The following is a 23,262-nucleotide window of genomic DNA, read 5'->3' as shown; positions in this document are numbered from 1 at the left end:
AGAAGGGAGGGAATCATCCGCCGTTCTCACTTCACAACGGTGTCATCTCGAAGCCTCGCCACTAGGATCCTGCCGGCAGAACCTTCCTTGCCAACAGTCAAAATGGTCTCGACGCTGGGACAAACCATCGACTCTGGAATTCTGCCCTCTCTGTGTGTCGTGACTGGACTCCTCGGAACCGTGATGCGAACCATTTTGGCTGATTCTACCTCTGTCAGGCTTCTAATAGCTTGCTCCTTTGTCCGTCGCACTATTAAACAAGCGAGCCTGACAGCAGCCCAAACTGGCATGGGATGTTGTCGATTGACTTGACACAATGGGGCCAAGCGTGTAGAGCAGTACCCAGTCAGGAAGAAGAAGAAGACGACGATTCGTAAATGGGTTTCCCATGGTCCGTCCTTTTTTTTTTTTTTCTTCTTCTTTTTTTCCCAGTTATTCATTTTTCAATGCTTTCTTGCGCTAAACTACAAATCCGCGCTGCCATACGTGGTCTACGTCGCTGCGTGTCGTTCCTGCGTGCCGATCGACCGTTTTGGTTGAACGAGGGGAAACGTCGCTTTTTCTCTTCCTCTTTTTTTTGCATTTGAGACTACCTAGCACCTAGGTATCGACTCTCCTCCCCTTCTTTGGTCTCCGTCCCCTGCAAGGTCCCAATTTTAACACTGAAGCCGCATTCCTCTGCGTTCACTTCTATCTCGTGACTGACTTTTCCCGGCGGGGTCTAAAAGATTGCACTGGCCATCAATCACACCGTATTTCGGCTGGATGACAGGGTATTGGCTCTTGAATTTTATTGTCCGCAATTGCTTGATTGCGATAGACTAGTGTCCCCTAGCTTGCCCCCATAAGTATAACTTTCCTTTACGGAGTACAGATCGACCAACGGTCTTCTAAGTTCTCCCCAGCTCGTCTTGGCGGCTACACGGGAGGGAGACATTTCCCTCCTCTACGGGCCGGTTGACACGGCCCCGTCCGGCATCTTGCTTCCGTGCCATCATCGGCTCCGAAGGCGCACCTATTGTGTTCACGTCAAACGCATTGTCGCGATCTCTGTATCCCGTCCTGTCCGTCTAGCTTCTATCCAAGAGCCAATATAATAACCGCAGCTCGGTTGCCGACTAGCAAATCTTGGCTTAAACTGGTTTCTACATTTTGGCAAGAAGAGCACCGTTGCATTGTCGGGCCGGTCAAACGGTTGCTGCACCGAGAGTCTCGCTCATTGCCGAATCCGAGCACAGCCCCTTTCGTAACCGTGATTGGTTAAGGTTCTACATCGCCAAAGCTGATCTACGAGCTACTATCAGTCGAAAAGCACGCCTAAACGGATACCCTTGTGGAGATTGCTGGAACAATGTGTTCTCGGACCAACAGCCTCAGAAAACCAACTCATCACAATCATGTAGCCGTTGTTAGATCTGGGGTCGCTGGCTTGGCCACATTCCCATGGTTGCGTACCTCCGGCCCTCTCCAACCCATGAGGTGCCATCTCAGGTGGCTATTCAATTGCCGCATTCCGGACACTGGCTCACACTACCAGCCCTGTCTGCATTCCACGTCGCACTTCAGCCACTAACAGACTTCAATCAGCAGCAACCGTCGCTCTCCCCCGCCAAGTCTCCGCCTAGTCGGGTCCAAGCATGGTTTGGTTTATTGTTCTGTGTGTGAGTGTTCTTCCTGTGGATGTGCCGTCACTGCCGCCGTTACTCTCTGCCAGAGTCGCATGGGATATTACCTGGTTGCCGTGTTCCGGAGTCAGCGCCCCCCACCACCCCCCCGAATAACTTCACTTGGGCCTCACACCACGCTTAAGTTATGATTATTAATCGTGCTGCCAAGGCCTACAAGCCTTCCCTATGGTGACCGTCCGTGGATTGCTCTGTGCCTTGGCCACTCCTTCACCATATTATCACTCCGCGTTTTCGAGCGGGCGCTCGCTTCGCGCTGGTGGACATGACGCCGTCGGCGAAGGCTAGTTTACCACAAGAAACATCCATACGATGAACCTTTGTCTGTACATCGTGCCAGGCCTCCAGAGACCACGTAATCTTCATGAAGTATGCGATAATATGTGATGATATATCGACGAAATGGATGCATCAGAGTTCGTTTTGCACAGTCAAGTCGTTCCAGGAACGATGGAACTTGAACCACGTATTAGGCCTGTGGTAGCTACAGAGTACTTTTTAACCTTCTCTCTTAGGGGTGATTCTTATTTTCTCTTTTGTCTTGCTGAGATCTTACATACTCCAGCTTGGCTGGATCGCAGGCAGCAGACGAGCCACATATGGGTGCGGCCAGTACGCAACGATCATATAGGCATAGTATCAACATATCTTGCAGATATACATGGATCGTTCGTGTCTTTACGATGGAAGACTGCCAATTCAGGGGTTGATATAGGATAGCCAGAAAACAAGAGGCCAACTCACGCGCAACCCGACCTTCAATTTCTCGGACACATCTTTGATCGCCATCCTAGTTAACTTCGAGGCAGAGGCCCAGTCAGACGAAGCTATCGGCAGGGTTAAGCGGCTAGGTTGATTTCAGCACAGCATCCTCCAAGACTAGCGTTCATCGGCTTATAGCCGTGATTATCCTGGTGAACTTGAGTCTTGTATATTGCATTGCATTGTATAAGTGTTGAATTCGTTGTCGGTATTCATCCTGATATTCACTGGTGTGGCAAGGTTAGTCTAGCTCACCGCTGTGCCATAGCTGCCCATTCCAAAGAACTGACGGAAGCGTGTGAGAAGAACACGACGAATAGGAGTAAATTGATGGAGCCAGCCCGTTTTCCTAACTATGGTTCCTTTCCGCTAGTCGGGAAGGCTCGCATGGGCACAAGAAATCAGCAGGCATTGCCAGAGTAGAGAAGACCTGAAACTGTTGCTTTGCTCCAAAGCTATTACAGAAAACATCACCTACATACAAAGAGGGGGGTTACTTACCACTAGATAGATCAATAGGCACTGGCAAACATCAAAGGCGCATAGATCATCCTAACTGAAAGCAGGTTGCGTAAGCCCCCTTTGATCATATACATCAGGTCAAGCTTGATGACAGAACAAACGTTAACAAGTTTAGAAACCGTTCAATTCTCTCTACAATTCTCGTGGCTGCTGCCATCTGAGCTGTCACAAATCATCAGGCGTTCGTGCTTGGGCACTTGGACAGCACAGCAAAGCCTTCGATCTGAGTATATCCTGACAGTGTCAATAGCCCTGTACTTCCAGAACGGCTGACAGGCATATACCATGGATTGGATTACCTGTCGACTGGACAGGCGTCAGTGTTCGCTATTGTCTTGTTGTTGGTGTTCGTTGGCAGGGAAGCTTCCAGGGGCGGACGGCGGCGATCATCTAGCGGCTGTTTGATCATCTGTCTATCAAATGTGACGCAGTGGTAAGTACTGATAGTTACGAGGTACGTCAGGTACACAGCACAAATATCGCAGTATCAAACACAGATATTGAAACTCCGGCCAAGATCACATTACAGAGCGTCTAATTATTTGCTCATCTGATCGTCGACCATGCCCTCCATACATACGATACAAGGACCCGGCCCTCGACCCTCCTGTCAAGAGCATTGTGCACCAGCCGTCATAAACACCGTTAACTTGCAAGCGTACAAGAAAGTGGGCAAGATGCCGTCTCAAGCACTAGGCAAAACTTCCTTTCGTCTAACCCATGATACCCGACCAGCTTCCCCGCGTCCACTGCAGATTTCATTCCATTTAAACAGTTTAACCCCTGAACTCCTCAGCACCGCTGGCCTCCCACCTGCCGGGGACGAGAGCCAGAGGCACAATGCCAGAGACGTGCATCTCTGGGCCGAAGATCTTGGCGTTCAGACCAAGTTCTTGAGTGGCGGCCTTCATGTTCTTGAGACCCTCCTGGTAGTTAGGGCCGGCACGACGGACCCAGATCTGAACTTTGTGCTCGTTAAGCTGCGAGGCGTAGTCGCGAAGGGCGCGAATGACACCCTTGAATGTGCTAGCAACGTTGGTGAAGTTGGCAATACCACCACCGATGAACAGAACCTTGCCCGCGTCGCTCATGGGAGCGCGGAGCATGAGGTCGAGCACGGTGCGGGCGTAGTGGTAGGTCTGGGACTCAGTGGGAGCACCAGAGTACTCTCCGTAGTTGGCGAGCTCGTCCGCGAAGCCAGCGGAGGCAATAGCATCAGCGTAGACGACGGAAGCACCGCCACCGGCAACCAGAGTCCAGATACGGCCGTTGGGGTTGAGGACGGTGAGCTTGAGAGAGGCACCGGTCTTCGCGTCAAGGTCGGCAATGTAAGCCTCCTCCTTAGTGAGCTCACGACCGAAGGGAGCGGGGAACTCCATCGGCGGGCCAGCGTCAATGTTCACCTTCTCACCATTGGAAGACGCAACGTTGGTCAGACCAAGAGCGGCGGGAGAGCGAGCGATGGCCCACTTGACACCACACTCGAAGTCGGCAGTCTGGTCAAGCTTGGCAGCAAGATCCAGGAAGTGCACGGAGGCGGAGGTGGCGTCCTCGTTGGGGATAACAACGAGGGGGTTGATCTCAAGGTAGGTGAACTGACACTCAACGTAGACGGCGTACAGCCGGCTGATGAAGTCAACCAGAACATTGTGAACACCCTTGGGGACCTTCTTCAACAGAGTCGCGGCGATCTCGTCGTTGGAAGGGTATTGTGAGAGGTCAACGGGGATCAAGAGCTTCTCGGCCTTGGCATCGACATCACCGACATCAACACCACCCTCGTGGGTGAAGAGAATCCAGTCGCCCTGTCGTTTTGCACGATTAGCATCGATGTTTCTTAAATCAGATTGGGATGCCATGCAAATGGTTGCCGCGTGCATATGGGGCTTTTGAAAGGGGCATGGGTGGACGGGCCACTGGCCGCGTTTCGTGGCATCCGTTCGTCCGGCTCGGGAGAACATTACCGGAAGAGGCAGTCCAGTGACCGGAATCCACTTATTTGACCCATTGATAGGGAATGCCATAAAGCATGAGCATTCCTTCCAAGGTTGCCAAATGAAGTGTTTCCTGATTTTCTCACTTTCAACCGCCAAAGAGTCTCACTTTGCAGTGTGCAGTGTGCTTGAACATTCACACGACTCATTGATGGACTGCCTCCCCGCCATCTACCCAGACAACGAATGAAGCAACGAGAATCCGCCATAGGCTGCGGGCGATCAAGACGAAAGTTTGGGGAGACTAGCGGCAACTTACATCTCTGACGGACATGATGTTGATGTAGTACTCGGTGTCTTGGGGGTGAGGAACGAAGGGCTCGACGAGGAACTGGCGCAGAACACCGTTCACGGTCTCGACCTTGACCTCCTTGCCAGCACGCTCGGCGATCCAGGCGCGAGCCTCAGCCCAGGTCTTGTTGAGGGCCAGAAGACCGCTCTTGCCACGGCGCTTGATCAATTGATCGGGCTTGGCAACAAACTTAACGCCTGGCTGGAGAACCCAGGGGTAGGTAACCTCGGCCTGGTTGAGGACATCCTCAACGTTGGCATCCTCAGGGAAGTGCAGCGAGCACAGCCTGGGGGGAGGGTTGTGCTTGGTGGGAACGGGGAGGGGAGTGGGCTTGATGACAGGAGCGCGGGTGAGGTGGTAGTTGAGGATGGCCTTGCCGTCTGCCTCGAGGATGGACTTGGCGGACATTCTGGCGGTGTTCAGGTAAGAAAGTGGTGAGTTTTCTTTGGTGATCCTTTTGCTTTACTTGGTTGGGCCTGGATTGGGGGGATGAAGATGTCAGCAAATGGCTTTGGGAAAACAATGCGAGTTTGTGTGGCTGCCGGAAACGAGAGGGGATTGCTGCCGTCAGCAAGAGTTATCGAAGCTGAGCTGAGGCATGAGCTTTGAGGGGAGCAAGTGTCACCCGCAAGCGGAACACACACGATGTGCTAGAGTCGAGCTTGGGGCTGGGAGAGGGGCCCCAGCTGGCAAGGACGGGGGGCACGACACTCGAGTTTGGGCAGCGAGCAAGCAAGCAGCAAACTGGGAGGAAGGACGACGACATACCGAGAGAAGGCGATGGAGCAGCCAGGCAACGAAGTCGAAGTCTGGGGACGAGGTTGATGAGGATCCTGAAATCAAGTGAATGTCAGGAATCGGAGTCGAGTCGAGGTCGGAGTCGGGAGTCAAAGTCGAGCGGTGAGAGAGGGAAGAAAGAAGCGGCGACGTTGGAAGAGAAGTATGGATTGAGGGGAGGAACTAGAGTGGGAAGAGCGAGCTTGTGGGAGGGAGAAGATCGTCAGCCTTTCACAAAATTTTGGACCGTCGAAGCTCCCAGGGATTATTTGTTGCTGGGAGAGCAAGGAGGGGGACTGGGAGTGCTTGGTGAGTTGGGAGAGGGGGGGGGGGGGGGGGGGGTGCGGTCCGAAGGGGAAATGGAGGGGGGGAAGGACGTGAGGTACACCGTGGGGCAGCGAAGCGCGCCCAGGTACCGACTGGGGGTGTGGGTGCTAAGAAACCGGTGGATTCACTTTGAGGGAGCTAAGGGACCACGCCAAAAAGTTTTGGGGCGTGTGTATGTGTGAGAGTGGAAGAGAGACAGACGGTACATGCAGGAAGGCGGCCTGTGGGAATCCCAAAGCTCTTGCCCCTGCTTTCCGTTTTTCTGGAGGGGGGAGGGGTTTGGATTTTTGGGGATGGGGGGTAGGTTGGGCGAAATGAAACGACCACCAAGGAAAACGAAAAAGCAAAAGAAAAACACAGGGCAATTGGGAAGAGTTGGGAAAGGAAAGGGATAGGCAAGTGCCTATACCTGTGCCACTTACCTGTTCTCTTTTGTCTTGATTTCTGAGCTGCACCTCGGCGAAGTTATCGCGTGAGATTGGAATTAGAAGGAATGGCGGAGGGGGGCAAGCCAGCAACGGATGGCAAGAGGGGAAAAAATTGTCTGGCGGGAAAGAGACAGGCACTGGTTGTTGAGAGGTTTAAGTGGACCTGGTTCCTTTTTCAAAGTCACTCACTCGACTCACTCTTTCTGGGGGAGGGCGAGACTTGAAGAAATGGGCAGATACACACACAGTCTCCTTTTTTTTTTTTTTTTTTTTTAAGTATGGATTTCCCCTGGGCGACGCCATTTTGGCGGCCAGCAAAGTGTTGGACTAGGGTGTCGTATTTTGTTCTCCATCCTCCTCTTCGGATCTCTTGTCCGCCGGAAACCGCGCCCTCCGACCGACCAACCTCGACCTACCTGGGGCACGTTGGCATCCAAGGCTAGGTGAGGAGAGACTCTTGGGCAGAGCAACCGAACGGAAGCCGCTGCGATGTAGAAAAGATGGAGCTTGCGGGCATTGCGGGTTTGGTTCGGTGCCATGCTGTGCGGTAGCGGTAAATGCGACTATCGCTGCCGCCGTGCACCGCAATCGCTCCAATCCCCTCTGCTTCCAGATGATTCCTTACCTTAATCTCCGTGGGTTGGGTCTGTTCCTCTTCCTTGTCCGAGTGGAATCACGCAGGCGACGGGTCAGTCACACAGGTGCTCCTGGAACCATTGCTTTTGCGCCGGCGGCGCGTCTAACGCGGGGGGACAGGTTTCCGGTGATCCAAGTCCGTCCGGGTTCAAGAGTCGCGGGATGACTTGGACTTCGGACGTTTCTCAATCTTGTCGTGGGACAACGGACGGTGTGCCGGATGTCAGATCCCAATTGGTACCAGTCAAGGAACCGGGCATTGACTGGCGCTTAGCCATGGCGCTGGAAATGGGAATTGGGACGGTCAAAAGCACAGTCATCATCAATCTCAAGTGAGACGTTGAACTGCAGTCAGACGGGACTGCGACCCTTTACTGCACATGGCGATTGGATGGGGGCGGGGATTTCTTCACTCCGAAAAACGAAGAGGCATGGGTAAATGAAGCGCATCCCGGACGAACAGGGTCTTGAAGCCTCACTCTCGTATGCCATGCCACTCTCAAGTAGACACGGCAAGCCGTGGAGGAGCTGTCCACGATGCGCGCTCCGTGTGAAGGTGCGAGTGAGGGTGTGGTGGCCCATCGGGATCCCTCAAGCGAGGAGCGCAATGCCCGGTGGTCGGCGGAGTGATGATTGGGGAGGCCCGAAAACCGGCGGAGGTGGGATGCGGCAAGCCGGGTTTCGGGGTATGCGAGAGCATGGGTGACGATATGCCCGTCGACTCTACCATGTCCGCGAGCCCTCGGGACTCAGGCCTCATCTCGGCCGTCGTTTGTTTCGGCCGTTGTTGCTTCGCTGCGCGCTTCGCAGTTGGACTTATCGTCGCATTGCTGCGCCGCCTCTTCTCTCTTTCTCGCTATGCTGTATTTTCGATCTCGGGAGCGCGTATCGATCTCGCTTTCCTTGACGCATCATTTTAAGTGGCTGCCAGCCTAAGCTCCTCACTCAGACACACACGCACACATGACACACACGCACACATGACACACACACATTACACGCATGCGCATACAACCCATACGCCCAAAATACCTCGCTAACTGACTGATGGATGCGGTGCTGTACGGGGAAGGAGGCTATTCAAGTGACCGCCTCGCCCCCCGCCCAAGACAGCTAGCTGGTACGATGGATTGGCGTCGGGCGGGTGTCGAGAATGGTTACTGTGTCGGTGACCTGGCTGAGCGGCAAAGCTGGCGCGGCGATCCTCCCTTAACAATCCAGTCCGAGGCCATTGGGCTGGATCAGAGACCAGAGATGCGGTCAAACAGAAAGGTTGCGGTCGTCGGCTGGCGTGCCGTGTGTACTGCAGGCAGTACCATGCTGCAAGCGCAGGTCGGGTTGCGTTGCGACGAAGCTAAAGGGCGGTCTAAGGTTAGCCATGGCTGGCCTGGCACGCGCCTCCTCCCGACTATTGTTGCGGTCAAGCGCCAGCCAGCGCGGGTTGATCTCAACTTGGACTGGTCGGGGTGGAGAGCAACACCCGAACACTGCGGTACCCGTCGTCTCTCTGCGATTCGACGGCAGTCCTCGATAGAGTTGGGTGTAAAGTCGCCGGTGCCATTCAAGGACTGGCTTATGGATTTGTGGGAGATGGAGCTTGCTTTCGCCTGACCCTATCTCGCCGTACCCGTGCACTACCCAACCGGTAGGTAGGTGCATTACCTGATTGAGAGGGAGAGGTGAGACGGGAGGTAGTGTAGGGCTCGTGCAGGTACGCAGCCCACACGGGTACAGGCACCATTGCGGACAGACCGGACACCGGTCCATGCCTATTGCAGATAGGTATAAGGAGCTCTATGCCTACCTACCCTGATCCTCCCATGGCCCATGCCCCATGCTTCCCCTCTGTTCAGTGCTGAGTTGCTACTGTACACTCGAGCTGGTCCAGGGCCTGAGCTTAAGTCCAACATTGAATCAGGCACTTGGGGGCGCCTTGCAAAGTACTACCGGGCTCCCTGTGCAAGTCTGTCTCGGTGCCCGGTCCGAGTCCAACATGCGGGTGGGTGCGAATCGCCGATATGTATCCGTACAGAGTACGAACACAGGCACCGGGTACGTGACGGTCCGCCAGAAAACAAGCGGGGCAAGTCCAAGGGTCCAGCACCCTCCCGGTACCTTGTCATATTGCTGCCGCTTGTTTGTTCGCTTTTGCTGCTCTGCCATGGCAGCCCCGGTCGCCCATCGCCCATCGCACCTCCCTTTTCCATTGACTTTCCTCTCCCCTGCCCTCTGAACATTCAACACTTCAACGAAAACACGGCCAATCACAGCTCCCCATTGGGCCCGAACTTCCCCAACTCTTTCGGCCGCCGCATGACGGAAGTCTCCATTCCCCATCCCCCTCCATTCCCACACCACCCAAAAGTCTCACTTGCACAAAAAAAAAAAAAAAAGGATTCCTGCCCGCCATTTCTTCGTGCGGGTAAGGTAGGCGGCGAGTGTGCTAGGTACTGCGCCGCCAGAAACCCACCGGTCTTTGTACCTGACCTGTCGCAGCGCCGACCCGACGCTACTAAGGTACCTACACCTACAGATCGCCCGTACCGTCGGATCCCCGGCCCTCGCCTACCACCAAACCGCACTACACAATCACCACTACCACCACCACCACCCGCCACTAATACCACAAGCAGCATACTGCCAGGTGTGTCTTGTCTGTCGGTGTCTGTCGTCGGTCCGCCAATTCTGCCCGCCCTATTCCTCCCGCTGCAAGGCATTGTCTGGCATTGTTGGCGACCAGACATTCTTGGCGATTGAGATTGGGATTGGGCCTTTTTTTCGGCGTGGAATTGGACGACGCAGCAGTGGTGCTTGGGCCAAGTCTCGACTCTCGCTCGACCTACTCCGTGACTCCGGCTCTAATTTGACTTTTGCTGTCACTTCTATCCTCCCTCGGACACTTGGGACACCAACAATATCATCCCTGCTCACCATCACCTCACAGAAACCGGGCACTCTCTGACTCTCTCACATACGCCGACGCACCAAGTACCGCACACCGTTCGTTCCCACTGTCTATTCTCCTCCCCCTTCCTCGCTCCCTTGTTCATTGCGACTGAAGAGGAAAGAAAAGAAGAAGAAAGCAACCAGAGAGAGAGAGAGAAAGATACCTTTCCCGTCCCACACCCCCCCTCCTGGCGGCGCTCCTCAACTACTTACTACTACGTCGAACTCCATTCTTCTTCTCCTCCGATCCTCGCACCCTCGACTCTCTTTTTCTTCCCTTCCTCCTTCTTTTCCTCCTCTTGCCAGCTTGCCTTCCTCCATCCTCACGAACGAAACCTTTCGTCAGGTCGACAATAGTCAGACGAAAGTTGGACTTTGCCGTTGTCCGTTGCTGCTCCCAGTCCTTCCCCCCAGAAACAGCAATAACGCTGCCAGGTCAGTAGTAGTCAGATGTCGTTCTCCGAATCCCACCCACCACCACACCACACACCCCGGTCATGTCAATCCTGCCCCTCCAACGCCTCGATCCGAACGTAATCCGCACATACCACGTCTCACTTCCACACCCGCCTGCATGTCCAAGAAAAAAAGTATCCTTAAGGAGCTGGGGCTACGCCAGCTACACGGTCCACTTAATGTCTGGTGGTGTCCCCAGCTGCCGATGAGCAGTAGCCTCGCAGATCCAACGATTTCAGCTTCCTGCGAACGTCGTCCTCCGAGTCCCTCCTGAAATCTCACCTCCTCCCCACCACAATTCCGACTCAGTCTGTTTTACACTAAACTTCCTCCTATTCCCCCTCCACCTTTAACCTCTCCATCCTCACTTGGACACTTTCCTCCTCTTCGCGGGCAGACATCTATTCTGTTGCTTCTGGCGTCTTCATTGTCTGCTTCGACAAGCTTGCTGACCTTGTTTCCCCTCGCCAGACTTTTCTTCTTCCCTTGTTGAGATCTTCCTCACCGACGAAGCTCGACTTTCTTCACAATGCCTTCGGCCACCACCCCCGCTAACGGCGCCAAGGCAGCCAGCGGCCTGTCTGCCAACGACAACATCACACGCTTCACTGCTCCCAGCCGTCCTTTGAGCCCCCTCCCTGAACATGCCCTGTTCAACGACAAGACCAGATGCTTCGTCTACGGTCTGCAGCCCCGTGCCGTCCAGGGCATGCTGGACTTTGACTTCATCTGCAAGCGCAAGACCCCCTCTGTCGCCGGCATCATCTACACCTTCGGTGGTCAGTTCGTCAGCAAGATGTACTGGGGAACTAGCGAGACTCTCCTCCCCGTCTACCAAGAGGTCCCCAAGGCCATGGCCAAGCACCCCGACGTCGACGTCGTCGTCAACTTCGCCTCTTCCCGAAGTGTCTACTCCTCCACCATGGAGCTGATGGAGTTCCCCCAGATCAAGACCATCGCCATCATTGCCGAGGGTGTCCCCGAGCGCGTAAGTCCTGCCCGCTGCCCCCTCGCTCGTCCGAGCGGTCCACTGACAGACTATTTAGCGTGCTCGTGAGATCGCCCACAAGGCCCAGCAGAAGGGCATCACCATCATTGGCCCTGCCACTGTCGGTGGCATCAAGCCTGGCTGCTTCAAGATCGGTAACACTGGTGGTATGATGGACAACATTGTTGCCTCCAAGCTCTACCGCAAGGGTTCGGTCGGCTACGTCTCCAAGTCTGGAGGCATGTCCAACGAACTCAACAACATCATCGCCAACAACACCGACGGTGTCTACGAGGGTGTTGCCATTGGCGGTGACAGATACCCCGGAACCACCTTCATCGACCACTTGCTCAGGTACCAGGCCGACCCCGACTGCAAGATCCTTGTCTTGCTCGGTGAAGTTGGTGGTGTTGAGGAGTACAAGGTCATCAAGGCCGTCGAGGACGGCGTCATCACCAAGCCCATCGTTGCCTGGGCCATTGGTACCTGTGCCAGCATGTTCAAGACTGAGGTTCAGTTCGGCCACGCCGGTGCTTTCGCCAACTCCACCCTGGAGACGGCCAAGACCAAGAACGAGAAGATGAAGGAGGCTGGCTTCTACGTCCCCGAGACTTTCGAGGACATGCCCCAGGTCCTTAAGGCTCTCTACGACAGCCTGGTCAAGAACGGCACCATCAAGCCCCAGCCCGAGCCTGTTGTTCCCAAGATCCCCATTGACTACTCGTGGGCCCAGGAGCTTGGTCTCATTCGTAAGCCCGCTGCCTTCATCTCCACCATCTCCGACGACCGTGGCCAGGAACTCCTGTACGCTGGCATGCCCATCTCGGACGTTTTCAAGGAAGAGATTGGAATTGGCGGTGTCATGTCCCTCCTGTGGTTCCGTCGCCGCCTCCCCCCTTACGCCTCCAAGTTTCTTGAGATGGTTCTCATGCTCACTGCCGACCACGGTCCTGCCGTGTCCGGTGCCATGAACACCATCATCACGACCCGTGCCGGCAAGGACCTCATTTCCTCGCTCGTTGCTGGTCTGTTGACCATCGGTTCCCGCTTTGGTGGTGCCCTTGACGGCGCCGCTGAGGAGTTCACCAAGGCCTTTGACAAGGGCCTGAGCCCCCGTGAGTTCGTCGATAACATGCGCAAGGCGAACAAGCTCATCCCCGGTATTGGTCACCGCGTCAAATCCCGCAACAACCCCGATCTCCGTGTCGAGCTTGTCAAGGAGTACGTCAAGGCCAAGTTCCCCTCTCACAAGCTGCTCGACTACGCCCTGGCCGTCGAGACTGTCACCACCTCGAAGAAGGACAACCTCATTCTCAACGTCGATGGCTGCATCGCTGTCTGCTTCATCGACCTCATGCGCAACTGCGGCGCTTTCTCCTCCGAAGAGGCCGAGGACTACCTCAAGATGGGTGTCCTCAACGGCCTGTTCGTTCTCGGTCGTTCCATCGGTCTCATTGCCCACTACCTCGACCAGAAGAGACTGCGCACTGGTCTGTACCGTCACCCATGGGATGACATTACCTACATCCTTCCCCAGCTCGGCTCCGGCCCGCCAGGCGCCGAGGGCAGAGTGGAGGTTCAGATGTAAAGGGTTAAGGGTTAGCGGCGGAAGGTTAAGGGTTGTCACGGGATGTGGCTATAGAAATGGAGTAAATGATTTTAACGTCATGCGAGGGATGATGGTGTGCTAAATGGCGTCTTGTACGACAAGCTATATACGTGTAGTGCTGCGTAGTCCCTCCGGGATATACTAATGGTTTTGCCCGTTTATTGTTCCAAAACTGTCAGGGATGTCACGAATGATGCCTTGTCTTGGCTATGCGGCAGTTTTTTATGGACAATTGCACAGGCGCCTGCCATTTGCATAGCAGAGACACCAACGGCGTCTGCGCTTGTTAGCCGCCACTGTTTCCCCCGATGATTTGAATCAGACCTGAAGTGAAAAAGCAAACAGGAAATATCCGAGCTCCTACGATGTCATTGGGTTCTGCGACCCGTGCGCAAGATAAACCACGTCTCCTAACAGTGCCAAGAAGAGAATTTCAACATTAGAAATGTGCAATCAGCAGTGTGAGGAGGACAGGGAAGCACATCCTCTTGTCATGGCCATAGCCAAGTCTTCCAAACATAGCTATCAGGCCAGCATGTAACGGTGTGTGGAGCTCACCTTCCCGGTCCCTCGCAAGGGAGCAAAACTGCGGATGAACTCGCAGGCAATGATGGGCTTCTTCCGGGGGGGGGGGGGGGGGAGGGGGCTCTGACTCCACAGTTTTGGATTGAAGCTGCTTGTTGTGACAGCAAAGAGGCCCAGTCCAACTACGAGATGCCAGTTTAATAGTGGATGAAATACTGCAAGCTCCAAGGTGTCTATTAGTTGGAAACTCGACTACATAGCAATACAGTGCTCTTGAAACTGTCCAGCCCATCAGTTTTGTACTTCAAACTCCAGCGTTTGACCTAAGGTGCTGTCTTGATGCCAGACTATTGAACGCTCCTTAGAAGGACTAGGGAATAGCGAGCTGCTGAAATATACGAGTTTCTTTCATCTATGAATGATTGCGGCGTAGAATGGCTTTGGGTTTGGCCTCTGCACTCCCAGGGCTGCGATACACGCTCAAGGCGTGTATAAGGAGCCATTCTCCACGAGGCCGTTAGCCACAGGCCTCAATGAGCTCGTGGGTCACAAGCCCCTTCGTTCCAAACCGGCAAAATCCCTCAGAGCTTGTAAGTTTATTCGTCTTCCAAAGGCCATAGTGCATGTGGATGACACAGACCTCTGGAGAGAATGCTTCGACCATTGTAGAGAGATAGATCTCTAAGCTTCTTTTTTTTTGTTTTTTTTTGTGGGGGACGGCATATATAATCGAGCCGGTTTCGGGGAAACTTCAAAAGACTGGTCGATATCTTCGTAACCCTCATGTATCTCCACCTGTGAAAACCCTGGAGACTCCATCGGTATGTTGTGGTATAACTGCACCCAAACGTTGGCGTAAAAAAATAAAAATCATACATATATAATAGCATCGGCCTCATCTCTTTCCGCTCCTGCCTTTGTCTTTAGGCGACCCATCCAATTAGTGGCGTATCGTTATACTAGTAATGATTCTCTCCAGAATTTCACAACACACACACTGAGACCAGGGTATAATACAAACATTATCGTCAGTCAGTCTCTGATCAATGCCGAAGCTTTTACAGAGGCGGGTCTATACAATGCAAGACTCGGTCTACACTTGGTTCTCGTCTGGTTCAACATCTCCGTCATGTTCAGTGATAGTCAGCAATAATGGTGTCATGTGCAAGTAGAGCTGTTGAACAGGGGTTCAATGTTCCACTTCGCAGTGAACTAACGAAGATGACCCTACATGACTGTTCTTTTGCTGGGGAATCCGACGGAAGACGTGGGACCAAGCCCATCGGGTTCGCCAATCACGCGTCCCTGTGATGGATAACAGGCTATCTTAATCTTCTTGTTCCTGTTCGCGCTGTATTCTAATGCCCATGCTTATGCATGGAGCATTACTCGACTTTTCAGACCATGCGGGTCTTGAGAGTCTCCGTGCAAGCCCGGGTAAAATACTCTTTCAAGGGTTGAGCCAACTAAAGCTCCGATTCCAGGCGGCTTATCCAGTCCTACTATTAAATTTGTGTGTATGGTTGGTGAGCATCCGCTACTCGGATGAGGTCGAAGCGAGTAGGTAATTCAGAGCGGAACCCATCCGTCCCTACCTGCCTACATAACATCCGGAACACATCCGGCAACTTCCGCTGTGAACCGCGCACGGGCCATCAAAATCCCAACAGCAACCTGAAGATCATTGAATTTTGGATCCTTTGGATCGCAAGACCTCTTTAGAAGCTATTTGAGAGCAGGTTGGTTCCTTGAAGCCCAATCGTCACGGCATCGCGACACCGACGAACTGAATCTTGGAAGAGACTCAGCTGTATGTTGATTGGATTTGTAAGCTTATTGATTTAGCTGAGCTAACAGCATCCCTTTGTAGAAGCGATCACCAAGTTCCTCGAGACGAAAACCCAACGAACGCGACCGCGGCGCAAACCGATCGCCACGAGCACCTCTCACCTCCGGACAACTCCTCTACCGTCAGACCGCCCCCTAGAGCCGCATCCAAGACGCCTCATCATGTCCTTCTTCCGCATTACCCTCCACCGCTCCGCCATCGGCCTGCCCAAGAGCACCCGCGGCGTCCTCGAGGCCCTCGGCCTGCGCCGCCGCTCCCAGACCGTCTTCCACCCCGTCAGCCCCCAGTTCGCCGGTATGATCCTTAAGGTCAAGGAGCTCGTACGCGTCGAGGAGGTCGACCGCGCCATGACCCAGCCCGAGCTGCGCGAGCTGCGGAGGCCGGACCCCGGGTTCTACGTCGAGAAGGCCGTTGCACGGTGAAGTTTGCCATTAGAGGGCTTTGCGAGGCGAAAGGGGGAGAACAATTCGAAATTGAGAAGGTGGAAACGGACAGAAATGGTGTATGGACACGCATCGGCATTCATATAGGAGAGAGGGGGTTGTCTTTTAGCATTGGAAAGCCCCGTGACGGACTGGGGAGGAAAAGGTCGATTACCTATACCATCACCACGAAAACAAAACTTGTACAAAATCATGGCAGAATGTACGACGGCGTACGCAAGCAAGGCTGTTTGCGCGGAATAAAATAAAAGCTCACTCAACGTCGACGGATTCAAGCCCGTGATAAGCAGTTTTGTCGGCCTTGAGGCCGCTGGTTGTGTTGATAACAGCCTGCCTAGGCGCGGAGCCGCGAAGGATGGCCATGTAAGAGGTGTAAAGAATCGTGACCAACGCCCTCGCCGGTCCCAAGTGGAAATATACCGTGAGGCTGCTCTGTAGAAAAAAAGTTCTGATTATGTATCTATCCCAACCCTTCATACTGGTCAATAGAGCCCGATGCTAACAGGCCGTACAAAAATGAAATGTTGTCCTTCCATGCCCTCCAAGTGTGTATCCCGAGAGATGCAAAAGACGTAAAAAAATTGAGCTGAAACAGCCTACAGTCTTTTATCGGAAAAGGACCGTCGGATTCAGGATGATTCAGGATTAGACCTGGCTGCCTAGAAACTCCGGGCCTTGTCGATGTACTCCTGAGAAGGGGTTTCGTACTCGCTGACGAAGTAACTCTTCGCATTCTTGCCAAGCCAGACGGTAAGCTTTGAGAGCTCCTCACGCAAACGCGAAACGGACTGTTGATCCATATTTGTCTGGGCAACGAGCTCGGGCAAGGATACTGTTCGGGTTAGCAACGCTGCAGACTACTTGGTGGACTAGACTTACCCATCAGACGGCACAAGTGCTCCGGACCGTACGTGTCGCAGACGGACTTGTGCTTGTCATTCTCCGCTGCCTTTTCCCACATCTTACGGACCTCGTGGTACTGAGGACGCTCAAACCTACAACCGTATCAGCGGGACCAAGTCATTGAACAAGCGTGCCAGTCACATACCGGTACAGAAGGATCCGGCTCAATGACTTCTCAAAGTATTCGCGAAGACCAGCGACGACTTCTTCAAGAATGTCCATATTTGCCGAGCCATCTTCTCGGTTGGGACGCTCATAGTTGAGATAGTCGTTCAAAATCTCATCCACGGGATGAGGATGGGGAAGCGGAACCAGCTGGTTATTCTTCGTGATGTTTTCCCAGTCGTCGACAAGCATTGCCTTGATGTGGTCAGGAATAGGCAGCTTGATGGATGGGCGTGCATGGAATCCATCCTCCTGTTCATGTTTGATTAGTGCTTGCCCGAAGAACGACAAACTCTTTGCGGTAAAAAGATATATGAAAAAATGCAACATGATCAAGGCCGCTGGGCTTATTGACCAAGTTTGTTTCCTCCGGTTGTCATTCGGCTTGCCAGCCTACGATCGATTCAGACAGCATCTGTCTATGCCGTATTTTTGCAAACTCACTACCATGTTTTCTTCCTCCTTGAGCTGTGGAAAACGAGCAGGAGGCTTGACGCGCGTGGGCTGTTGCCTTTTGTTACGATTTGTGGCCGGCCTTTCGCAGCGACCATTGTAGTATAGCCTGCCACCCTTGGTAGTACCGAGCCTAGATGGCGGGGGTGCCGTGACCAGGTAGTCTGATGCAAGGCGTGGTTCCGCCCATGTGAGCTCTTTCACATTACCGGGTCGTCGACGCACCGAACTAGCTGGCTCGGGTTTGTGAGATACACAAGTCATGTCGGCCAGTTCTGCGTCTCGCGAGGGCGGAGGGAACCAAAAGTGTCCTGAGCGAGAGTGAAGATCGAGGCGTGGGAAAACGCGAGTGTTGGCCGTGGAAAAATCGTCGGAATATGATGCAGATGAAGCAGGATGAAGTTGCGAAAAGGAAATTTGCTGCCGACAAAGCCTAGGAAACTAGGACGAGCCGGTTGTTCAAGGCAGGGGCGGCAGATAGTGGCTCTTGCCAAAGCGGCCGCCCACGTAGGGGCACCAGCCGCAAACGCTGGTATTGGCCTGGTGAACCAACACATACTTTAATGTCGCCTTGGTCGAACATTGCGTTGGAACTCAAAGAGAAATTCAACGCTGTTCTCCCGCTGCCGCTTGTTGCGTCTCGAACAGACGTTCTCTCGTGTAGGCTCCTCGACTGAGTCCACCACAGCAGACATATGCTTGATTTTTTTAAGATTGACATCCTTCTGATCTTGAAGATCTTGCATAGAGATAGGATGGTGCTCGAAGCTGTCTCGCTCTTTTCCCTTACAGTCGGGACCATCTTTCGGCGTGGCATCGCGGTATTGGCTGGTGTCATTGATGGGCATGATAGGTGATACGCCGAGGAGCTCGACGCTTGAGCTGCATTCGCTGCTTTCACTACCAAGGTCGTCGAGAACTCCTAGACCGCTGGACTCGCTCTCGTCACTGGAGATGCTAATGACGCTTAAAGCTCTGTTCTGACTTGACTGAATATTGGTTCTGGGCGAAAGAGAAGGTGAGAGAGGACCCCTGAGGGGTGTCTGCCAGTTCATCTCATTCCACTGAGGTAAGAAAGCGTCGTATCGTCTCTCAACCTCCTCGGCAGACGGAGAGTCGTCCAGACCTGTCAGAACGAAGCGATAGCATCGCGGGTTGACCTGAGCTACCCAATCGATGTCTTCGTTGTCGTCGTCCTCGACGAACGGTTCACCAGATCCATTGATGTCTTGGCTACCCGTCCCATGAACTGCGTCCTCTTCATCACCGCCCAAGTAACTTTCTCCCGAGAGTTGATTTTCGTAAATGCCCCCAGTTAGGCCGTCGAAATCTTGGTACGAAGTACTCATCTTTGTCGGTGGTATGGATTTTGACGAGAGCGATGTCTAGAGTTTTTTGAAATCGAAAAAAAGAACTCAAGAAGTGCTGATGAAAATAAAATTGCCGGTGAGTTTCCAGTCGAAGACGGCGAGTTGCTAGTTAAGCGAACCTTGTGGCGGCCAGAGAGATGTGATCGAACGCGAGAAAAAGTGAGATGTTGCGGATGCGGCCCGGCCAGACAAACTTTTCGAGTGAGCAAGGTGGTAGTACCTCGAAGGACGTCCAACTCATGGAATGTTTTCATCTTTCGATCGGACAGCCCCCAACTACCCCGCGGTGAATAAGATGGCAAGATGCGAAGGCTAGTCATACTGCAGCTCTGCACTAGAGCCTCGACGGCCCCACTCTAGATGATGCTATTCACCCCCTTTTGTCCTTTATCCTCCCTCCCCTGTTTGTGTCCGTTTGTTTGATGAACATATACAACGTGCTTCTACTGCAGGTCTCCGAACAATGACAACCAGAGGATAGGGGGGAAGAAACAGCAGAAACGCAGAACAGAAAGCAAAACAGAAGAAAATCGTGTGTTTCACTACTCACCTGCTCAAGGTCAAAGTCTCGTGCCCGTCGAGGGCCCCGGCCATTGGCGGCGACTCCCGAGGTCCGCTCTTCACTACCACGAGCCGAATCGGTGCCGTTGACGCGAAGACCCTTCTTGGGGGCTTTGGCGCTGTTCTTCTGTCGCAAGTCCTTCATCTGGGCGTGCAGGGTGCTAGCCAGCTCCTTGTTTTCCTCAGTGAACTTACGGATGCGGTCGATGGAAACCCAGTCGTCCCAGGTGTTCTTCCAGCCCTTGTAGTGGATACGGTACTGAAAGCCTTCGCCGCTATCGGCGGGCTGGACGTCGAGAATCTTGGCCTCATACAGCATCTCACCGTGGAAGCAGAGAACCTTCTCGTCCTTGGTGAACGGCTGGGCTGGTTGGCGTGCGGGTGCCATGACCAAGTGTGCAAACGTGAAGGCAATGAGATCGATACGATTGATCTGTTGAGAATACAGACACCCGGGTCTCGCTGACAGCTTAGATGCAGTCGAGAAGTTGATGGACCAAAGGGGCAACGAAGTCAAATTCTCGGACAGTGCGCGGTAACGCAAGGTACAGCCAACGCCGGGTGTATTTGGCACAAATATTAAGGGGATGTGGTCGCGGAATACAGTGCGAATGGTGAGCACTTGAGGCACCTTGACCAATCCGGATCACAGTGCTGAGTGGGTCGCTAACACTGTATGCACCTGAAGATCAAATTAGTTTCTGGTTCGAACAACATCGTGTATGAAGGGAAAGACAGTCAGTCTCACAGTGAGATAAAAAATTTGCTGAAAGTTCTAGGCAAACAGTACGGTCGTTGGGGAACTTTCGCCTGAGGTTGTGGTCGTTGGGGAATGAGATGAAGATGGCAAGATGTGGGAATTATTACTACGGAGTGAAACACGACTCTGCTGCGGCTCATTAACGCGTTCCGCCAGGAAACCGCGTCGCTCATGCCTGCCCCCAGCAAGCGCCACACTTTCACACTTTCACACTTACCTAGTACGGAGTCCATTCACTACACACAGACCTCATCCAAAGACACCCCTTGCCTTTTGCTCCTGCTCGAGAGGATATCAAGAAGTCAGTCGCGCTCACCTCGAAGCCTTTTATCGCTTGGTATCCTTCCTCATCGGCATTTATATACCCGGGCTAGTGTCACATAATCTCGCCATGGCACCCACTGAGTCCGCCATTTTGCACAACTACCTGACTTCCCCGGCCCAGCTACCCTCCGCCATCACACTCGAGGAGTTCACCGAACTCTTTCCCAAGGCGCACCGCGCCAACCCGCAAATCCGCTCTCTGTACCGCGATTTGCAGCACCAGAGGAGAGCGCTTGTCGACACAGTTACAGCAAACATCACAGCCGAGGAGAAACGCGGGAGGGTCATCAAGCGCGAGATTGCCCGTGCCCGGATCCGCGCGGCAGACGAGGATGCCGACCTCGAGCTTGAGATTGAAAGAGCTGTAAGTAGACAGTCCTGGCCGCAGGTCATTCGATTGCAGGCCTAACAGCAATGCGCAGCTTTTTGGTTCGATGGGGGCGCAAGACGCCAAACACACGCTGAACTCTATCGTCCCAGAGATGGACATGGCCATAGCCGATCTCGAAGCAGAGATACAGAAGCTCGAGGCACAGGAAGCAACCTTACTGGACTCAATCAAACAGACAGTCGGCACCATGAGCGATCTGCGCTACGGGCGTCTTTCCAACCCCAAACTCAAGGAAGACGTTATTCAAGGTCTCAAAAGCGTACAAGAGGCGTGCGACGGAAAAAGTTGATCAACTAAAGATTACTAATTTGGCATTGCATGATCCAAATGACCTGGGGCCTCAGCCGCTTCCCTGATTTGCGTAGATTTCCCGGTACGCCAAAAACCGTAGCCTCGTGCCTTGTAGCTTCTCCTCCACCGGTCAGTTCGCTCACTTTACCGCGCAGCACTGCCTGCGGGGGCAGCGCCAGCAGCCGCGTTTTGGCGGCGGTCGATGGTGTTGTTCATGCGGCGGTTCATGATAGTACGGCTGCCAAAGGAGACGAGGAGCATGAAAAGCCAGTTGGGGATAAGGTTAAAGGCCCAGAACAAGTAGCCAACGGGGAGGGTCAGGTTGTTCTTGCCAACGAAGCTGTTAAAGGGGTGGAAGATGTTCTCCGTCAGAATCCAGTCCTCCTTGGACTTGTTCTTCCACAGATCAATAATGTCGTCCGAGGTGGTGGTTGTTACGTTGAGGCGCTTCCTGTAGATGTCGATCTCGGATCCAGCAGGCAACATGCCGACAGACCAGATGGACGCGGCGCCTGCGGATATGCCGTTGCAGAGGACGGGCTGGTCGTCGCAGTTCAGAAGACCCAGATGGGGAGATTCGGGAAGCTTGGCGAACTTTGTCGCACTCTCGTTGAAGGCGGTCTCGATCTTATCGCACTGGCCTGTAGGGTACGATCAGTACTGAGATGAAGGAAGCATGTCATGCCAAACATACCGAAGCAAGTCTTGTTGCCACCAGTGATCAGGACCCACCACTCCTCAGGGGTTGTGGCCTCAGCCTTGACAGGCTCGTGGAGAACATCCTTCCAGTTCTCGATGGTCAGGACGGAGATCTTCTTGGCGGGCGTCGCAGCGGGCGCGGCGCCGTTGGGTGCAGCAGCGGCAGGTGTATCCGCGCTAGGAGCGGACGCGCCAAAGGAGCTCAAGAAGTTCTGGAACTGCGCCTTGTACTGCTCAAAGGGTGACTCTGCTGCTGTCGCAAGCAGCGGGAGTGCGAGAATGGTAGTGGCGGACACGCGCATTTTGATGAGAGTGTTCGGGGGGTGGAGGGTTGCAAGGTAAAAGTGGATGGAGAGAGAGAGAGGTAGCTTGTGAGAGGTGTCGCAATCAGGCGGCCAAGCGATGATGGGTGGTGAGGGGAAAGGGCAATTGCAAAGAGTGAGAGCAAAGCGAGAAGATGCCGCCAGCTACAACACAGGTCAAGGAGGGACGATAAGTACAGGGTGAAGAGTGGAAGTTCAGAAAGCAGCCTGGATTTGGCACGGAGTTGAAATTGGGGGAAAAGGCCACAGGGTCAATAACGTGAAAAAAAAGTGGAAGGGTAAGGAACAAGGTAGATGGAGCAAAAAAGACCCTTTGGATCGTCCAGGTGTGAGGTGCGGCCGGCCTTCTCCTGAACCTTGCTCGGTTGGTGATCCAAATGGGAAATCACGGCCCAGGAGCTTTGGTCGCTGGGGGGAGGAAGCCGCAGCAGCACTGTGAAACCCACTGGGAAAGGAGCTGCAGAACACGCCTGCCTCCACGCAGCTTAGCTCGAAGCGGTTTGGCGTCCTGTTTCTGCTGTCAGTCAGCGTCATTTGGGGAAGAAGTCTTGGTGGAACGCTGGTCCGGGGTAGCAGCCACACTTGGTTGCGCCACTGGTCCACCAAGAAAGAAGCCTTTGGTAACGGCCAGTCTTAGCCTGAACCAGCCACAGTCACAAAGGTGAAGAGCGTGAGGTGAGGTACGTACCCAGCTCAGAGAGGGGACGCGTTTGGATGTCGACTTGGATGATCTCCCGAGGCATGCGCCTCCATCTACAATCGTGCAGAAGCACCGACGGCGCA

The 23,262-nt window shown here is 53.8% G+C and overlaps 8 protein-coding genes across 8 annotated transcripts; 5 read left to right on the top strand and 3 right to left on the bottom strand.

Moving 5' to 3' along the window:
- Positions 1-3,745: 3,745 nt before the first annotated feature.
- LY79DRAFT_587881 (uncharacterized protein) lies at positions 3,746-5,663 on the bottom strand (the record flags this gene model as incomplete). The annotated part of the gene is made up of 2 exons (XM_060560836.1): positions 3,746-4,774; positions 5,223-5,663. 2 exons carry the CDS (start codon positions 5,661-5,663, stop codon positions 3,746-3,748), a joined length of 1,470 nt encoding a protein of 489 aa, XP_060417484.1.
- A 2,637-nt stretch (positions 5,664-8,300) lies between these two features.
- On the top strand, positions 8,301-9,142 carry LY79DRAFT_49788 (uncharacterized protein). The gene has a single exon (XM_060553348.1). It carries the CDS (start codon positions 8,471-8,473, stop codon positions 9,032-9,034), a length of 564 nt encoding a protein of 187 aa, XP_060417483.1. The 5' UTR covers positions 8,301-8,470; the 3' UTR covers positions 9,035-9,142.
- On the top strand, positions 9,143-10,664 carry LY79DRAFT_50049 (uncharacterized protein). Its single transcript, XM_060553358.1, has 2 exons — positions 9,143-9,870; positions 9,920-10,664. Exons 1-2 carry the CDS (start codon positions 9,251-9,253, stop codon positions 10,383-10,385), a joined length of 1,086 nt encoding a protein of 361 aa, XP_060417482.1. The 5' UTR covers positions 9,143-9,250; the 3' UTR covers positions 10,386-10,664.
- Positions 10,665-11,354: 690 nt separating this feature from the next.
- LY79DRAFT_587880 (CoA-ligase) lies at positions 11,355-13,401 on the top strand (the record flags this gene model as incomplete). Its single annotated transcript, XM_060560835.1, has 2 exons — positions 11,355-11,813; positions 11,872-13,401. 2 exons carry the CDS (start codon positions 11,355-11,357, stop codon positions 13,399-13,401), a joined length of 1,989 nt encoding a protein of 662 aa, XP_060417481.1.
- A 2,214-nt stretch (positions 13,402-15,615) lies between these two features.
- On the top strand, positions 15,616-16,663 carry LY79DRAFT_543754 (ribosomal protein L30). The gene has a single exon (XM_060557072.1). The coding sequence runs from the start codon at positions 15,958-15,960 to the stop codon at positions 16,216-16,218; it is 261 nt and encodes an 86-aa protein (XP_060417480.1). The 5' UTR covers positions 15,616-15,957; the 3' UTR covers positions 16,219-16,663.
- Positions 16,664-20,542, bottom strand: LY79DRAFT_601184 (MRG-domain-containing protein). The gene is made up of 6 exons (XM_060561840.1): positions 20,440-20,542; positions 19,681-20,373; positions 18,411-19,145; positions 17,288-17,559; positions 17,119-17,234; positions 16,664-17,071 (listed from the first exon to the last, which is right to left on the bottom strand). The coding sequence occupies exons 2-6, from the start codon at positions 20,077-20,079 to the stop codon at positions 16,899-16,901; spliced, it is 1,695 nt and encodes a 564-aa protein (XP_060417479.1). The 5' UTR covers positions 20,080-20,373; positions 20,440-20,542; the 3' UTR covers positions 16,664-16,898.
- Positions 20,543-20,842: 300 nt separating this feature from the next.
- Positions 20,843-21,455, top strand: LY79DRAFT_587878 (Cnl2/NKP2 family protein; the record flags this gene model as incomplete). Its single annotated transcript, XM_060560833.1, has 2 exons — positions 20,843-21,139; positions 21,198-21,455. 2 exons carry the CDS (start codon positions 20,843-20,845, stop codon positions 21,453-21,455), a joined length of 555 nt encoding a protein of 184 aa, XP_060417478.1.
- Positions 21,335-22,628, bottom strand: LY79DRAFT_49667 (uncharacterized protein). The gene is made up of 2 exons (XM_060553344.1): positions 22,152-22,628; positions 21,335-22,098 (listed from the first exon to the last, which is right to left on the bottom strand). The coding sequence occupies exons 1-2, from the start codon at positions 22,456-22,458 to the stop codon at positions 21,602-21,604; spliced, it is 804 nt and encodes a 267-aa protein (XP_060417477.1). The 5' UTR covers positions 22,459-22,628; the 3' UTR covers positions 21,335-21,601.
- Positions 22,629-23,262: the final 634 nt, after the last annotated feature.

Source organism: Colletotrichum navitas (genome assembly GCF_030913465.1).
Source record: "Colletotrichum navitas strain CBS 125086 chromosome Unknown LY79scaffold_11, whole genome shotgun sequence".
NCBI lineage: Eukaryota > Fungi > Ascomycota > Sordariomycetes > Glomerellales > Glomerellaceae > Colletotrichum > Colletotrichum navitas.
Note: the sequence above shows the minus strand (reverse complement) of the source record. Positions and strands in the feature narration are given on the sequence as shown.